Source organism: Prosopis cineraria, unplaced genomic scaffold (genome assembly GCF_029017545.1).
Source record: "Prosopis cineraria cultivar Desert tree isolate PC_DT_omini unplaced genomic scaffold, ASM2901754v1 PC7, whole genome shotgun sequence".
Lineage (NCBI taxonomy): Eukaryota > Viridiplantae > Streptophyta > Magnoliopsida > Fabales > Fabaceae > Prosopis > Prosopis cineraria.
In genome coordinates, this window is record NW_026555338.1 from 25971578 (window position 1) to 25989329 (window position 17752).

Here is a 17752-nt window from a genome sequence, read left to right on the forward strand (position 1 = left end):
CCTTTTAGTAGAATAGCACATTCAAGATTTACAATTCCTATACAAATAACTGAAGAATCTATTTGTTGCATAAAACAAAACTCAACATTAACATATCTAATTGAAGCAATCAAGCTAATTATATGGGATGAAGCACTTATGGTGCAATGCTATTGTGTTGAAGCCTTTAATTGTACCCTTAGGGATATAATGCACAGTAATTATCCCTATGGAGACAAATCTATTGTCATGAGAGGTGATTTTTGACAAAACCTTCCTATCATTCCTAAAAGAACCAGAATAATAATTGTAAATGTAAGCATTAGTTCTTCACCTCTATAGGATCATTGTACAATCTTCTAACTTAAGTAAAACATGTGGCTATCATTAGCTTCTTCAAATAATAATGATGAAGATTTAAAAAAAAATTTCACAATGGCTTTTAAATATAGGCGATGGAAACCTAGGCCAACCACACAATAGTGTAGTTGAGATAGAAGTCCCTCATAATTTATTGATTTCAAACTATAAGGACCCAGTTAAAGCTAGTCTCATCTACTTGATAATTTATATAACATTCTATATTTTAATGATAAAGCAATTCTTACTCTAATCATTGAAATAGCAAACCAAGTTAATGATCACATGTGTTGATTGCTTCCTAATAAATCTGCTAAGTTCTTGAATTCTGATTCCATTTGCAAGTCAATTGATGATAGTGATTCCTTTGATGATTTGTATAGTGTTGAGTTTCTTAACACAATCACTTGCTCTAGATTACCTCCTGATAAGCTCCACATGAAGGTTAAGACCCCTATAATGTTGCTTATCAATATAAACCAAGCCTCAGGTTTGTGTAATGTTATAAGGTTACACACCACTTATGTTGGAAGAAATGTAATAGAAGCTATAACTTTTGAATGGTTTAAAGAAACTATGAAAGTTTTAATTCATAAAATGGACATGAATCTTTCTAAAAGTAGATGAGCCTTTCACATGCAAAGAAGGCAATTCCCACTTACCGTCTTGTTTGCAATGATAATCAATAAAAGTCAAGGGCAATCATTCAATGTTGGATTGTATCTACCAAAGCAAGTTTTTACACATGATCAGCTATATGTTGTGTTATCAAGAGTTAAGAGCAAGAAAGTCGAAGATTCTATTGCCTCATGGGACATGTACAACAATAAATGTTGTTTATAGAGATATATTTAAAAACTTGATTTAATATGTGTTTTGCTTTTAATCATGTTTGAACATGTTTCACTTCACATGTAATTCAATAAGTAATGAAACATCTCTCTGTAAAATGTCTCTTCATTTTCGAATGCACATGATGTTAATCCCAATGAAACTTTGTTTTACTAAAAAATATTGAATGCATATAATTAAATGCTCTCCGTGCAACGTACATGGGAGTAAAGGCCAGTTACATATAAGGCAAACCTAATTAATATAGATAAAGCAAACATATGACTTGAAGTAAAAGTAGATGTGCCACACTAAAAGTAAACACATACCACATATCAAAGACAAACAATTGAGACATTTAATCTCATTTGGCTTTTGAATGTTTTAACAATCTTATCTTGATATAGTGTCATTTTTTTTTTAATTGCTCACAGGTGCCTTTTTATTGAAGGCTATTTGAAATACAATCGAGCGTTAAATATGAATATCTCTCCCGATAAAAATTCAAAACTTGATTGATCACATGTGAAAGGCATAGGCAAACTTTCCTGAGGGTTTACCAAGTATATTTCTCCATGTAGTCAAACTTCATTGATCTCATTTCAACAAGCATATAAAGCCCGGATGTATCAGCCCATTACTGTTGCAAGCACTGTAGGTATCACTGTTCATATTATTGTAGGTGAACAATAATCAAGGATCAAATGGCGAGATGCATAAGATAGTAAATTTCATTAACATAGTGGCCAAGTTGTTACAATTATAAACAAAAGCAACCATGAACTTACCCAAAAATTACATATAAATAGCAACTAAATAGACAACAACAGATTGGACTCATGACAAATATTACAGGAGTTGATTTCACTGCAACACGAGAAAGCATTTGGGACTCGTTCTTTTCACTTTTCTTTCTCCTTTACTGCTTGGTTTCTTTCTCAGCCCTGAGAGAGAGTATAGAGAGAGAGAGAATCTATATTGCTCATAACATTACCTCATGATTACTTCATCTCTCCATGCTCAAGCAAACACGTTATTGACATCATTGTAACTGCTCTTTTCTCTCAGCCAGGAATGGTTTGAACATCATCAGCACTCCAAGTGCTTCAATTAGGTTCAGCATAAAAAACACCAAATGAGTACCTGTAGCTAAATGTCCCAAAATCAGTGAGCTTACCTAATTGCAGCAACTGATATTATTGATTTGAAGCATAAGGAACGGAACATGCAGTCATGATACAGTGTTGAGTTGTAAAAAGTGTGTGCATTTTATACCTTTTATCGAGAAAATTACTCTGCATATCCTTCTAGTTTTTCGTAATTTTGAATTGAATCCTTGCAATTTATTTCGTTTAATCAAACCTTATAATTTGATAGAGTAAATATATTAATCTCTGAAGGTTAAAATTCTTTTTTCTTTGATAAAATGAAATTAAGAACTTTTATATTTTTATTAAAATATTATATAATTTTAAAATTAATTACATAATTTTTATAAATCAAAAGTAATATAATTAGATATGTTTTCTAAATAACTTATATATATATATATATATATTTATAAAAAATTAATAAAAATGTAAAAATTGTATTGAATCAAATTTTTTATCTTACTTTTTCGGCTAAAAGTGTTAGATCACTTTTTCTATAAATTTTAAAAGTGTTTTCATCTTGAAAAAGTTAATCATTCATCAATATTTTTAACCTTCAAGGGTTAATATATTTAATTGATCAAACTATAATAATTTGTTACGCAAAAAAAAACTATAAAAACTTGATTAAAATAAAATAAATTACTGATTCAAAAAATCAATGAAAACTAAAAAGACCTACAAATTAATTTTTGGGAAAATAGCATCCAAGGATCACTATGTGATATTTATATCACATAAGGACCTAATAATTTGCTATTTACCCTGCAATCCTCTTTGATATTAATTTTGTAAGCAAAATGATGAAATTACCCCTTAAAAGAAAAGAAATCCCACCATCACTAGTTATTAGACCACTGACGGCAGCAACATCGTTAGAGCCCCTGCAACCTGCGAGGGTCGCTAGCGGCAGGTCACTGAAGCTACAGCACAAGTAACATTTTATTTGAAAAATAAACATTTCAGGTGATTAAGGGAGGGTTTGAACTCATGACCCTTGACCTCCTAAAAAGCTTGGTGGCCAGGTCACCAAGCCTTTTAATAACATATAGTAAAATATATATATATATATATAGGAGTAAACTAAATTTTTGACCACTTCCATGTAATAACGTAATGACGTGTTGTTAGCTTCTGAATAGAACTTGTTATTTTACAAATGTTATTTATTAATTTGACATAGATAATTACAAATTAAGAGCTTTAAAATTTCACATATTTTACTTATTAAACGTTCCAATGTATTATTTTCAATCACAAATAGACTATCAAAACCAAACAGATACTTGTTAATGAATAACTAACACGTATAACTAAACCTTCCTATCAATTTTTTCAACTTGTTAAAACCATAACAAATTCTTGTTAATTTCGAATGAATTATTGTTATTTTACAAATATTACTTGTTAATCTGACATGGACAATTATAAATTGAGTGTTTTAAAACTTTACATATTTTATTTGTTAAACGTCATAATGTATTATTGTCAATCACAAATATGTTAATTGTCAAAATCAAACAGATACTTGTTAATGAATGACTAACACATGCAACTAAATCTTTCTATCAAATATTGATTTCTTTTTTTTTTTTAATTACTTGAGGGGCAATTTCATCATTTTGCTTAAGAAATTAATATCAAAGAAAGACCAAAGGACTGCAGTGTAAATAGCAAATTATTGGTCCTTATGTGATATAAATATCACACAATAGTCCTTAGCTGCTATTTTTCGTTAATTTTTCCCTTCTTTATTCAATAACTTTATCGCAAATATCAAAAGCAGCGCACCTAAATGTTTTTCCTCACTCTTTCATGTCTTTAAACAGTATATGAGACAGAATACAACACAAACACATTAACCGAGCGTCATACCTGGGAGGAAAGAACCATTTAACCGCTTCTGTGACCAACTTAACCTGCACCGATCGAGATCATAGTAAGAAAACTGCAGATTAGTTTCAAAATGTTGCACATTATAGAAAAAGCACGTTAATCAATGTGTTCAAATGAGGAAGCATGTTGGAGATTACAATAAAAACTGGCATGGATAGTTTCTTTGTGAAAATAAATGTTACTTTTTCAAATTAAGGCTGGCTTACAAGTACGTCAGCTGTGGAGAATACAAAACACTCTCCTGTTAAATGAGGCTGAGTTGTTCTACATTTCTTTCGAAGAACAGGAGGGCTTTTTGCCGAACTTCAAAATTAGTGCATTAAAATTGTAACCAAGCCTCAGTTTGACGGAGTGAAATGTGTCTTTCCCGTTTTGTTATAGCCTCTTTAGAAGACCAAGTTCGTTCTCTAAAACCCTTAATAGAATGTTTAAACTGTGACTTGTGAAATATGACAAGTTGCCTAGAAGCTTTCAGAAACACAAGGATCAGATCAATCTATGCAACAGATGATACAGAGAAAATGAAAGCTAAAATGCTGAGACTGATGGAGTTACAATCATCTTGACAGCCTCACTTAATAAATGAAAACCTACTGCCAATTCAAACTTATATATATATATATTTTTTTTTTCCAGGTGAAATACAAACAAACCACAGACCATTTGGTCAATGTGACTCGATCTAACCAATTAACCAAACCTTTTTAACCAAATTTTCCCCAGAAATAATAATTTATGGAGAAAGCAAAACAGGGGAAAAGGGTAAAAAAAATTCAAAGGTACACTTACACTGCACCACCTAAAGCAGGGCCACCTGCTTTGAAGAGTGACATAGCGGCCATAGCCATACCATTAGCTGCTCCCCTTTGGTGTTGTTCCTGTTTTCCCCAATCAACATGCCACATTAGCCCAACTCAATCATGATAATCTCACGACTTCTTTGAGGAAAAAGCAAGAATAACTAATGAACTGAAATTAAAGAATTTGTAATTTACCACTGCTCTATTTTGCAAAAGGAATAAACAGGTATCAATTATCGCCTGGCCAAGAAAAGTTTACAGTCAGGAAGCTCATTATGTAGATATATGTTCTGTGAAGGAGATAGTTGCTCTTGCTATTCTAACGTGCAACTACGCAAAACAACAATCGCCTCTTTCTCTTGTATTTTTTTTACTTTGTGTAAAGTACTACTTATGAAGCTGAACACTACAAAAAAGGAGCCACATCTAGAGCCATCAATAAAGGTCAGGCTTGGCAAGCTACCCTTTTAAGTCCTGTATTGTTTGAGGGCTGGGCTTGAAAAAATAAGGGATTTTGATATAAAAAGGCTTTTAGGCCCTACCCTTATAGATTCTACAAAAAAAGTCTCGCGCTAGCCCTTAAGTTTCCTTATAATTTTTTTATAACTTTATTATTTATATAATTTAAAGTTTTGAATTAATATAGGAGGACATGACAATTTGCTAAATATTTTAATTATACTTCAAAGCTTACAATTTTTTTTAAATATTGAATTAAGATACTTTGAAATTTATATATGTAGTAGTATAATTAGAAATTTTAGTTTAAAATAAAAAAAGTTATGAGGCTTTCTAGTCCGGCATTGAGAATGTCAATGACAGCCGGGCTTGAGAAAAATGCTGATTTTAGAATAAGAAAACTTATGAGCTTGAGCCCTTAAAGGCCTGGCCAATATTTATTGGCAGTTCTAACTACGTCCTTGTCTATGTGATACTTTAAATTATATCCAAGCAGGTACAATTTATGGTGTTACCATATATGTGTTGAAATTTATGCCACTTAAATTTCGAAAGGTAAATTCCACAAATTGCATTTACTTGTGTTAGAGAAGCATTACTATCCATATCTAACAGATTAGAAATATCCAGAAAAATTACTTGATTCCAGCCATTTTCCTTCACCTTAACCCCTCAATGTTACTATTTGCGCTTGTTAAAATAAAAAAACAGATGCACTTACAGGGACACACAACATAAGGACTGAAGCAATAGCTATCACTAGGTGCAGTGTAAAGCCAGATAGCATCGCTATGAGAGGGTAACTTTGCAAGAGAGGCATAGTTAAAACCTGCAAACGGTGCCCAAATAAAGGCACAGATTAGAAGCAACTGACAATGGAAATGCTGGATCATAGTAATTATTGTATGAAAGCAAAAGCTAACCGCTGCAATGCGAGCAAGATTAATGGTTCCACATGCTTTCTCCATAGTTGGATAAATGAAGATTTGGTAGAACAAAAGAGCAAATCCTAATTAATTGAGCAAAGGTCAGTGCCAATCAGCACAATCTCTGTGATAGCATCAAGACACTGGAAACAAGAAAATAAGGGCCTGTTTGGTTTCTGCTTTCAAAAATTGTTCTTCATTTTTAAAAACAAATAACAATAACAATAAATCTTATCTTATTAAGTGGGGTCGACTATACAAAAAAGTTAAAAAAACTTGTTTGGATAAGTGTTCTAAATTTAATTGTCTTCCAAACTGTTCTCATTTTTTATTGTTTAAAAACAAACAAAAAATGGAAACATCTTAAAGTTGATTTTATTTTATTTTTCTTATTTTCAAAACATATTATATTTGATTATTAGAAAATATAATTAACTTGGTTAACTTTCATCATAAACCGCCACTATCAACTACCTACAACAATTATTAACAGCCTATTTTAATTTTAAACTATTTTTAAATTAACCAAACAGATTTTCATTTTGTTTTGTTTCAAAAAATGATTCTGAAAATCATACTACAAAACAGCTTTTTAAAAATAAAAAATGGGAACAGAAACAGGTCCTTCATATTTGTAATGCATATCTTTCCTGCCTTAAACTAGCTGAAATTTTCATATATGCAGTTCTTGCATATACTTTTGCATGAAAATCAAGGAAGACTGAATAAATCTGCATCCATATAAGAAGTTCAGTCCAAAACAATTTTATCAAAAAACTTGATTTAAAAATTTTTAAAATATTATGGAAATAATAGTACCTACTTTAAGAAATTTCATACTCAGAACTAAGCATCATCAAGTCTAATGTGAAGTCATAAAGCAGTTAATATACCCACAGCGCAGTGTATGATTCTAGATAAACAAATTCACGTAATTAAAAAAAAAAAAAAACTCTCCAATAGAAGAACCACACATTAATACCTTAGATATTTAGCACTATGTGAATGATGCGTTTAAAGTTTCCTGTACAAGTTACGCTTTCATTGAAGAACTTGATAACAAGCACTAAAGAAACTTTATCGAAGGCTTCTCAACCAAAAACCAAGTAAAGGTAATCTTCTAAATGCGTCTCAATCTTACCAATGTTTGGGGAAATTAAAATAACTGCAATTTACTCAACAAATTTTGGTTACATAACAAGCCTTGGAGGAAGTTGGTACGCATGACATCATAAATGCAATTACGTTTATGCACAATATTAGGGGATGGAAGGTTAGAAAGACAATCTAATTTACAACATTAACGTATATATCTGGAAATTCCATCAATGACATACCTGATATTGAAAGAACATCACCGACATCATCTGTTGTAAAGTTTAAACCCCCAAGCTCTAAAGGACTGACAGCCCATAACGAGAAAACCTGCAGAAAGTTGGGCAATGAAGGGACTACAAGGGCCAAAAATAGCGTAGCAGAGACGAGAATGATAATATGAATGTGTGGCCATAGAAGAAAATGGTAGAAAATCAATTAAAGAGGTTTGGACATGAGCTAAGAAAGACACCAGAGAGTTGAGCAAATGTTCCTTAGCCATGCCAAAAGGTGCCTGTAGCATGGCACCAATTACAAGAGGCACCCATTTAGAAATTTGATTAATATGGTTTCGATATGTGCAAAAAAAGGTCATTAGGGGCACCAATGAGGATTGTTGAGCAAATGACTGTTAGTCCTATGAAAAGATGTAAAGGGAGACTAAGAAGGACATATTTAAGTAAGTTGCAGAACAGATTTTCATTGTGAAAGATTTAGTCGAACAATTAGTTGTTGATAAAGCCCAATGGTATTATACAATCCAGGCAGCCAAATTCCCTTAGTAGGATATGACTTTCATTTTATTGATCAACTAGATGTTAGAAAAAAAAAATTTAAAAAAAATTGAGGTTGGAGAACAAGATTGAAAGCTAGATAGGCCGCATAACAAACATATTATGTGAAATGCATTAAACTATCTGTCCTAATATTAAGTAAGAAGCATACCTCTGAATAAGCTATATCATGCAGTGAGAAAACACAATAAATAATGATGGATGACATGAGGGGCCAATTCAAGAAGAGATTTCCATCTTTCTGAAATGGTTTTTCCGTGATATCATTTTCTAAAGCTTCTGCATGCTTATTGTAATCGTTGCTAACCTTATGGTTGTGCAATGTTTCCTGCAGAGTTTATGAAGAACAAGTTTAATATAAGAAGGTGGTCTTTTTGTCAAAAACAAACAGCTCAAAATTCAATACACGCAAATACAATTCTAGGGTTCTATTTTTAGTATGTTATATTTTAAATTATGCAGAAACCTATCAAATAAACAGAGAATAAAAAAGCAAATAACTATTGACAGGTCTCCAGGCTTCACCAAGTACGAGGCTCTGGACTCAAAAGCAGAACTCATCAGTTTCATTAATTCTCTCGCAGAGAACCATAATAGAACCATGCCTTTACCCTAACCCAGAGAGGGAATTTCTTTTTTGATATTTTAAAGCCAATAACAGTAGTCTTAAAACATCATGACGACAGAGCCATAAAAGGCAAATCGATGGATTTCTTGTTGGACCTTAAGATATGTCAGAACAGTGAGTTGCTGAGATTTAAGTTTCAAAAAATATGTAAAGGATAAATACGCTTAGGGTTGAACTCAGGCATGTATGTTTGAACCACCCTCTGTACTCCATACAATTCACAATTATAATTATCAACTAGATCTTAGACCTTGTGCATTTGAAGTAATCCAAGGAGCAACTGCATTGCTTACAGCTTGTAAACAGCAAGGTTTGCAAGATCTATTAATTACCGGGAGCCAGGTGCAAGCAACTAATACAATGAGTGCAAAGGCTGATATTACAAGGCAGGGCAGGAAGTATGGAAACCTGTACGCCATTTGTTTCGGGAAAACGAATATCAGCATATCGTACTAGAAAATGAAGATGATCAAGAAAGTAAAAAAAAAAAAAAAAAAAGAAGCCAAAATTATTATTTGAAATAACAAGGATACTCACTTATCAAATAAAGAACCTTTTGGAAATATATGTGGATATTTCTCTACTGGCTGCAATATCAATATTCCCAAATTATTAGAAGAAAAATTGATAATTGTGCTCCTGGGAATGTTTCCACACGCATGCAATGAAAATTGAAGATATGAACAGAATTATGATAAATGAGAAGGCTCACAGGCACCTGTAAACTCTTACACACCCTGTAGCAGCCCTTCTCCCTTTTATTTATAATAAGGAGGAGGAGGAATAGACCAAATTTATAAAGAAAAATATAATTTTAAATCCTTGCACTTTATTTGAGTTTTGCTATAGGTCCCTACACTTTTTTTTCCAGTGTTCTAGGTCCCTCCATGAGCAGTGTTATAGGGACTTAGAACACACACAAAAAAAATGTATAGGGACCTATAACACTGAAAAGTGCAGAACCTATAACAAAACCCAATCAAAGTACAGAGATTTAAAGTTATATTTTTCAAAATTTATGATAACAATGAATTTGAAATGTAGTTAAAGATAAACACCTATTCCATTAGAAATTTGGCTTAGATGGGTGTCTCTGTACAAAAGGAATCATCTTAGGTCCCTGTGAAAAAGCCAACCTGTTCTTCAAGATCTAGTTTTTTGCACGAGGCAGGAATACAGTACCTGAGCCAAATAGCCTCCTAACGCTGGACCAATGACTAAAGCTATGCCCCAAGCTGAACTGTACTGAAATCAGATCACACAATCAAATTATCATAAAGAAGAAGTAATTATAAGAACTAACAGTTGGCCAAAGTAAATTAGGCTTACAGTTGCCAGCCCTTTTGCTTGGTGTTCTTCTGGAAGAATTTCAGTGCAATAAGCCTGGTGACAGAGAATGTTGTTATACAACAGAGTCTTGTAAAGAACAAATAAACAAATGGACTGACTTCAAGTATTGTAATTCAAACTTTTGATTTAGCTCGAGTGCTGTTAAATGAAAATTTAGTGAATAGATAATTTAGACCTCAAAATATACGCATATCTCAATTTGGCCTCCCAAAGTCTGGATGTCCCATTCAAGTCTTATAAAGGACTTTTTCATCTTCAATATCATCCTCACATTAATCCCTTTAAAAAATAACAAAGAAAGTGGGTGATACGGCTTAATGTAAAGTTGACATGGCCATTATATACCCAACTGTCACCAGCCTTGATATAGCAGCAAAACAATATGATGCACTGCCATGAACATATTTTAGATGACGACTTTGCATTTGATGATCACATCAGGTCTTCATAACGCCATGGCACCATGGTCTGTCAGTTATAAGCCAACGTGCTTAATGTGAAAACAATATTGGAGACAAAATATTCTTTGAAGAACCAAAATGACCCGTTAAACTTTTGGAGGACCAAAGAGAGAAAGCATATCTTTTCTAAAACCAAAATATGAATTCACTCAATTTCAATTTGATGTTATATGTTGCATCAATAAATGGTACCATGATTGTTCCAAGTGAACCATTTAAGCCTCCAAGAAGAAATCGTGTGCTAACAGCCATCCAAAAACTCGTGCATAGGCCAAATAGTGTGTTAAACACAGTACTGAAATCAAATCATAATCAATATCAATATGAATAACCTTATTGACGTAGTACAGTAGAGAGGAAGAAAGAGGAAGGAGATGACGAAAGAGGGGGAGGGATGAAGTGAGAGAAACTAACAAGATAAACAAATTTCAACTGGTGTCAAAAAACTGACATATAACTAGTGAGAGGACTATTTATAAGGATCCCATCACAAGAAATAAAATAAAATAAAATAAATAAGAGAATATACAAACAAAAATTAAATAAAACAATGTTCCAATCCAATATCCGTTAAACAATCACCAATTTCCTAGGTATTTAATTTTCCTTGATTATGCCAAGAGCATGTTTCCCACAATTCCATTTCTCCAAATGCTCTCTTATTTTTCTCTATCATTGCTTAGAGCTTTAAAGGAATCATCCAAATCAGGGGTAGGTTTACTTACATTGCAATAGTTCCTAAAAGTATAGTATATTTTCGACCATATCGATCAGCCACTATTCCCCAAGCTACAGATGTCAATCCTCTGCCAAGCATAAAGGAAGAGCCTACAACATATTTCATACGGAGATCAGCATGTTCCATATGGAGATCATTAGTTTAATAGCTTATAAATTTCTCAAATGGACATCAATGGAATGGAAGGACTAATAGGAACCTTACCCAGATAACCAGCATAGGTACCAATGTCTGCCTCCGTTTCTGCAATACCAAAATCTCTTACCTACAAGCAAATGTTTATGAATAGTTCATCTTATATGCCACTGTATTGAAGATACTGTTACATGCTCAAAAGTAAGAAGAAATAAAGTTGAAGACGACAAAAATTTTATTTCGTGAGTTGTTCCATAGCATATGATAAAGCAGAAGGCAAAGCAATATTTTCCACGGTTAAAGAGATCAATTGGACCATTTGTGAGCCTGAATTGAGATTAGTTGAAGCAGTCTCTTTTGAGGAGAAATTTTCTTCCACATTAAGGTACTATACAAAGCTGCATTTCAACTTATACCATATTTGTCTCTGAAGTCAAAGATTCCATTTATGATTATTCAAAGACATCCCAGATCCATCCACCCAATAAGCCATTCATGGAAATTTCAAGAAACCAACTTCTCGTTTTAGTTAACAATAATAGAATATTAGATATCTGCAAGAAAATGACTTTCTGCTTGAGCAAAAACCCTTTTTTTTAATATAAAACATAATTTACGGACGTTAAGCCACTAAAACTAAACCCTAAGAACGGGATAATGTGCGCTTATCATTTATTATTTTTTCAAAATGGAAATTTGGAACAAGGATTAAATGCGCAAGTTTTTCCAAATACAGACCAACAAAATGGAACCAATTCAAAAGAATATGCATTGAAAAAACAGGATTTAACTGTAACCAAATATATTTTCCCATACATTCGCCTAAAATCTAAGGAATGGGCCACACTATTCATGACTTGTAAATAGTATGACTTGCAATAAATTTTATATATAAATATGTGTGTGTGCCTACATCGGTACTCAAATTCATTCATTAAAATGCCAAATTTTTTTTAGGAAAATAAAAAAATAAATAACTTGAAGAAAAATAATCAAATCTACTGTTATCTATTCTGTTTACGTCTTGAAGCAAGAAGGTAACAGCAAAGGCAAGTGAAAAACCAAACTCACCATGAAATAAATGAATGGAAAGATACATGATATAGGCAACGCTGTACAGAGCACAAGAAAAAAAGAAAAGAAATCAGATTGTTTTAAAAATAAAGCTAAAAATAAAAATCAACATCAAATGAAAGAAGAATCCATAGATACTAATCGTAAAATAAAAAATCCCGTGAAAAAAATCAAATACCAAATAGTTGTATTAAAAGAATTTATTGACATGAAATTTGATAATGAATACGAAATTAAATTGAAGTCCCGACAACTTAAGGGCTTGTTTGGGGGGAAAAATGAAAAAAAAAAATCTGTTTAAAAATATATTTTCTGTTTTCTAAAAAAAAGAAAAGTTAAAAGTTGTCATACAGAACTAAAAAAGAATATCTATGAGATGTTTTGTTGCATTTTGTTTTGCAAAACTAGAGAAAATGTAAAAAATATCATGCTTTCATTAATAACAATTACGTTAATAAAATAAATTATTATTTTACCCTTTATTTCACCAATTTAAATATGCTTCTCAAAATTTATTTTTTCCCCCAGAACTTGTTTTGAAACTGTTTCATGACAAATTTTAGATTGATTTTTAGCTTTAGAACTGAGTCGAACAATTAGAAAACGCTATAATATTCCAACAAAAGTCAGGAAGGCTATCATGAACTTTAAACAATATTTTGCCATGACAAAACAGGAAAAAAAGTAATAATCATGAAAAAAGCTTATTCTTTTTTACTTTTCTCAAGTCGATAAACCAACTTTCTTTTCTGCTGGAGCTGAACTGAGCCCAAGAAAGCAAGAACAAAGACCATGTTTGAGACATAATGACAGCTAAGGATCTTGAATTGGGAAAATAGCAATTAAAGGCCAATCTCTTTCATTAATTAAAAAATAATATACATGCTTTTAAAAACATCGTAATTTAAAAATAAAAAAAGCTCAATTATTAAAGTGAAATTTTGTGGTCGACCCAAAAATAAAAGTGAAATTTTGTCCTAAAGATATTTCTATGAACAGTTAAAAATTATGAAATAATGACCTTTTAAAATCGATATAAAAGCAACCTTATTTCAAAAGTGAATATTTGGTTAATAACCGGTTTTTTTTTTTTTTACCAACAAATATTTGGTTTATAACCGTTAAAGAAAAACATTTTAAACACTGCAATACTGCACAACGTTTTTTTGTAAAATGTTAATAACTCCTTTAAGAATACTTTTAAATATTTTAGATACAAATGCACTTTAGTCATTAACCATGCATGTATATGTAGTTATATACATCTGAAACTCCATTTTCAGATTCATGTGTTACAATTCACCTTCTTATTATCTTTAAACGTGCGTTCAGATCAAGTAGAGAGTAGAAACGTTTTGATGACCGAATAACCTTACTTAGAATTAGTCGTCATCGTCATGCCGATACCTCTAAGATAACAAAATAGCTGTGTATATATACTTACTGGTGCACATAGTTAGCATCCATATGTTGAGGAGATGCTTTAATGGTGATCCTTTGTTCAGTGCTTTAGCTCGGTCCACCTTACACCCTGGGCAGTTCTCATAGTACCGATTCTTCAGCAATGGCGCTTCATTACTGCGATCTCTGTTATCATCGCCCGCCATTCTCCTTCCTATATTCGTTTTTGAGTTTTTCAATTCAGAAAATGCCAAAACCCTCGGAAATTAAAATCAGAAGACGACATCAGAAAATTAATAAGGGCTTTTTGCTTATTTTAGGGAAAAAAGAATAGAACGTGAGACGAAAGCTAGGAGAAGAAACTTACGGTTGCCGTCTCGCGTTCACTCTCAGTCTCTGTTTTTTCCAGCAAGCAAGCAAATGGAAAATGTGAAGGTGATGAAGTTTGTTGCGCGTATTGGGGAAACGGTGGAAAATCAAATGAGGAAGAAAGTCATAAAGTCTTTGTGTGGGATTGAGGAGAAATAAATATAATAAACAGAAGTGAAGTGTCTGCAACTGTTTTTGGAGGAAACAAGAAAAATAAAAAGAAATAATGTGACATAGTGACATAGTGACATACTTCTAGAAAGAATCGTTCTGGTGCGGGGGTCGCAAAATGACCATCCAGACAACTAAGAAGACGTCGGCACCAGAGCAAATTGACTATAGCTACGATTTTTTTTTTTTTTCACCTGAAATTTTTTGCCTTTTAAATACTCCCTTCTACTCTATTTATAAATAATGAATTAAAAATAAAATTTACTCTTAAGCTATGCCTGTGTTATACAGCCAATTAGAAGCCCTGATAAAGGAAGATGATTGTGTTAAATTTTCAACAGTTAATGTAAAAATTTTATTAAATCTCAAATAAATATGAACAATAAATATTTTTTTGCTAATGCTAAGTTGTTGCCCGTAAGTAATATATTGTAAGACTCAATTATAATGATAAGTAAATTAAAACTATTGTATCGACGCCTGAATATAGTGTTAAATGAGTAAGGGCTATCATATTATTTTGAACAAGGGTGGTTAAAAAAAAAATTAGTCCATCTAAGCATAGCTAAATAATGCAATGTTGGCCCTACCAATAACAAATGTTAATTTATTGGTTGTTTTTTATAATTTTTAGGGTCATTCTTTTATAATTTTTTTATCAACTAACAATCAAAGTTAACATTTATTATCAACAAGATAGGCTACATGTTTTTGAAGTATTGAAAGGAAGTATTATACTAAAAATGAGTTTTAAAACCTCAAAGCTCTTAAACATATAATTCAGAGGTCAATTTGCCATTTAATCCTAGAGAAAATTATTTATGAGTTTTTTAAAAATTACAAATAAGTTCATAATAGGATAGTTGATAATTATTACTCCCTCTGTTCAAAAATATAAGGTATTTTTTGAAGAGTTAGATGTTCAAAAATGTAAAGTATTTTTAATCTTTTGAAGTATAATTATTATCTTTTTTTTAAAAGTGCCCCTATTAATAATAACTTTATATTTATTGTAGAGTGTTTAATAGAAATAAATATGAAAACATAAAGTTAGTTTAAAAGGAGGTAACTACTTTATTAAAGAGTGAGATTTGGTTAAAAATACATGAAAAAATTAATCTTTTAATCCTTCAAATTTTAACTCACTTGTAACTTAGTCCCTCAATTATAATTCGCTAAAATTCAGTCCCTCAACTATAACTCGCTACGACTCAATCCCTCAACTTTTGATTCACCTATAACTCGATCCTTATTTTTTATTTTTTAAAATAAAATATTATCAAATAAGAGGGATAAAAAATGCTCACATATTATTTTAAAATACCCTCCTCTTGCTTATTGATGTGAGATATAAGCTAACATGAAAAAAAATTAATAAAATTAAGGGACTAATTTGTAAATGATTCAAAAGTTGAGGAACTAAATCATAGGCGAGTCATAGTTGAGGGATTGAGTCACATAAGTCATAATTGAGAAATTAAGGTACAAGTGAATTAAAAATTGAAGGACTAAAAAATTAATTTTTTCAAAATATATTATATTTTTAAATTGAGGGAGTAAATCTCAAAATTATATGTAAATGCTAGAGAACTAATATTATTTCTTATTTATGTAAAGAATTAAAATAGCATTTTGACAGACTACCTAATGATTATCACATCATCACCGACAAATAATTAACAAGTATTAATACTTTAATATTTAATAACTTAAATATCTTTGTTATTTATAGCTCTTGACACATAATTTGTAACGGGATGCCTTGTAATTTATAAATTTTCCTTTAAAATTTATAAATCCTCCTTTCAAATTTTACAGCTCCATTAGTATATTCAAGATTTATAAATAATCTGTTTTTAATATAGTTGAGTTGAAATTAAAATAGTTATGATAATTTATAACTTAAAATAATGTGATAATTTATGAATCATTCCATGTAAATTTACAACTAGTATAAAAAAGTACTCGCTTATAAATTACATATACATACCCACAATAATTAGTTTAATAATTAATAAAAATTTAACCCATAATTTATAAGGTTGGATGATCCAATCTTACTTTTAACATAAGAATGTATTAGTAGATGATATATAAGGACTTCTATCATAATTTTTTTGAATCCAGGAACATATATTGATTCTAGTGAATTCTTACGATTCAACTTACCTAAATTTTTATATATAAAAAAATTAAATCATATATTCATAGTTAAGTTGTAAAATTTATTTCAAAAGTTGGCTTATAAATTATGTATGAATATTTGTAAACAATGATGACACTTAAATTGTTAAATATATTGAAGTATTAATATTTTAACACCATTCATAATTTTAGAGACTTTATTAATATTTATTTTCTTACTAGGCTTATTTGCAGTTTTAGGGGCTTTTTTCTACTGTTTTCTAAAATTTAATAAAAATATAACTTTAAATTTTTACATTTTGCTCGCGTTTTTTTATGAGTCCTTTTACTTTTTTGTATTTTATATCCCTACATTTTTATATTTCAACATTTTAGATCTCTCCGTAAACAAAATATAGGGACCTTAGGAGACATAAATTATTAGAAAAATAAAAATATAAAAACATGTAACACCAAAAAAAATACAGAGATTTACAGTGAAATACAAGTAAAGTATATAAAATTAAAGTTATATTTTCTTAAAATTTATTTATAGGTTTTTCTATCTATTAACTATAAGTTTATGTGTCAACGGGCTAATGCATTCTTTTCAATGAGCCTCATTGCATCACCCTCAAATTTGAAGTGACCGATCCATCTTAAAACACATCCAACATAAACATATACTTTAGGCCTAAGACCTGTGGATATAGAATAATTCAAAAATCTAAGAAGTTATATATAGTATGAGTAAATCACTAACATACAACCAAAAAAAAATTAATTATTACTGTAGAGTTTGTAAAGTTCAAACTAGCCCTTGTCTAACTGTCACGGTCTTTTTCTTTTTAATAATATTTGATCTTTTATTTTTTTAAAAAAAAAAAAAACTGTTGCTGTCTCACAATCTCATCATAGACCATACGTGCATTTGGACCTTTTTTTTTTTGACCCAATTGAAGTATCGGTTTTCGGTTCAATAATAATCAAATTCAATCAATCATAAATT

The 17752-nt window shown here is 30.8% G+C and overlaps 1 protein-coding gene across 2 annotated transcripts; it reads right to left on the minus strand.

The window, feature by feature from the left end:
* Window positions 1-1883: 1883 nt before the first annotated feature.
* LOC129316032 (protein ZINC INDUCED FACILITATOR-LIKE 1-like) lies at window positions 1884-14564 on the minus strand. 2 transcript variants are annotated; one of them, XM_054960269.1, is made up of 18 exons: window positions 14447-14564; window positions 14123-14293; window positions 12676-12716; window positions 11674-11734; window positions 11456-11558; window positions 10923-11025; window positions 10249-10302; window positions 10102-10164; window positions 9457-9506; window positions 9252-9327; window positions 8443-8619; window positions 7740-7827; window positions 6400-6485; window positions 6198-6305; window positions 5213-5257; window positions 5007-5095; window positions 4197-4240; window positions 1884-2313 (listed from the first exon to the last, which is right to left on the minus strand). In XM_054960269.1, exons 2-18 carry the CDS (start codon window positions 14283-14285, stop codon window positions 2213-2215), a joined length of 1452 nt encoding a protein of 483 aa, XP_054816244.1. In that variant the 5' UTR covers window positions 14286-14293; window positions 14447-14564; the 3' UTR covers window positions 1884-2212. The 2 variants fall into 2 exon arrangements, with proteins under 2 accessions (XP_054816244.1, XP_054816243.1); XM_054960268.1 differs by having other exon boundaries at window positions 1884-2319; window positions 9213-9327.
* Window positions 14565-17752: the final 3188 nt, after the last annotated feature.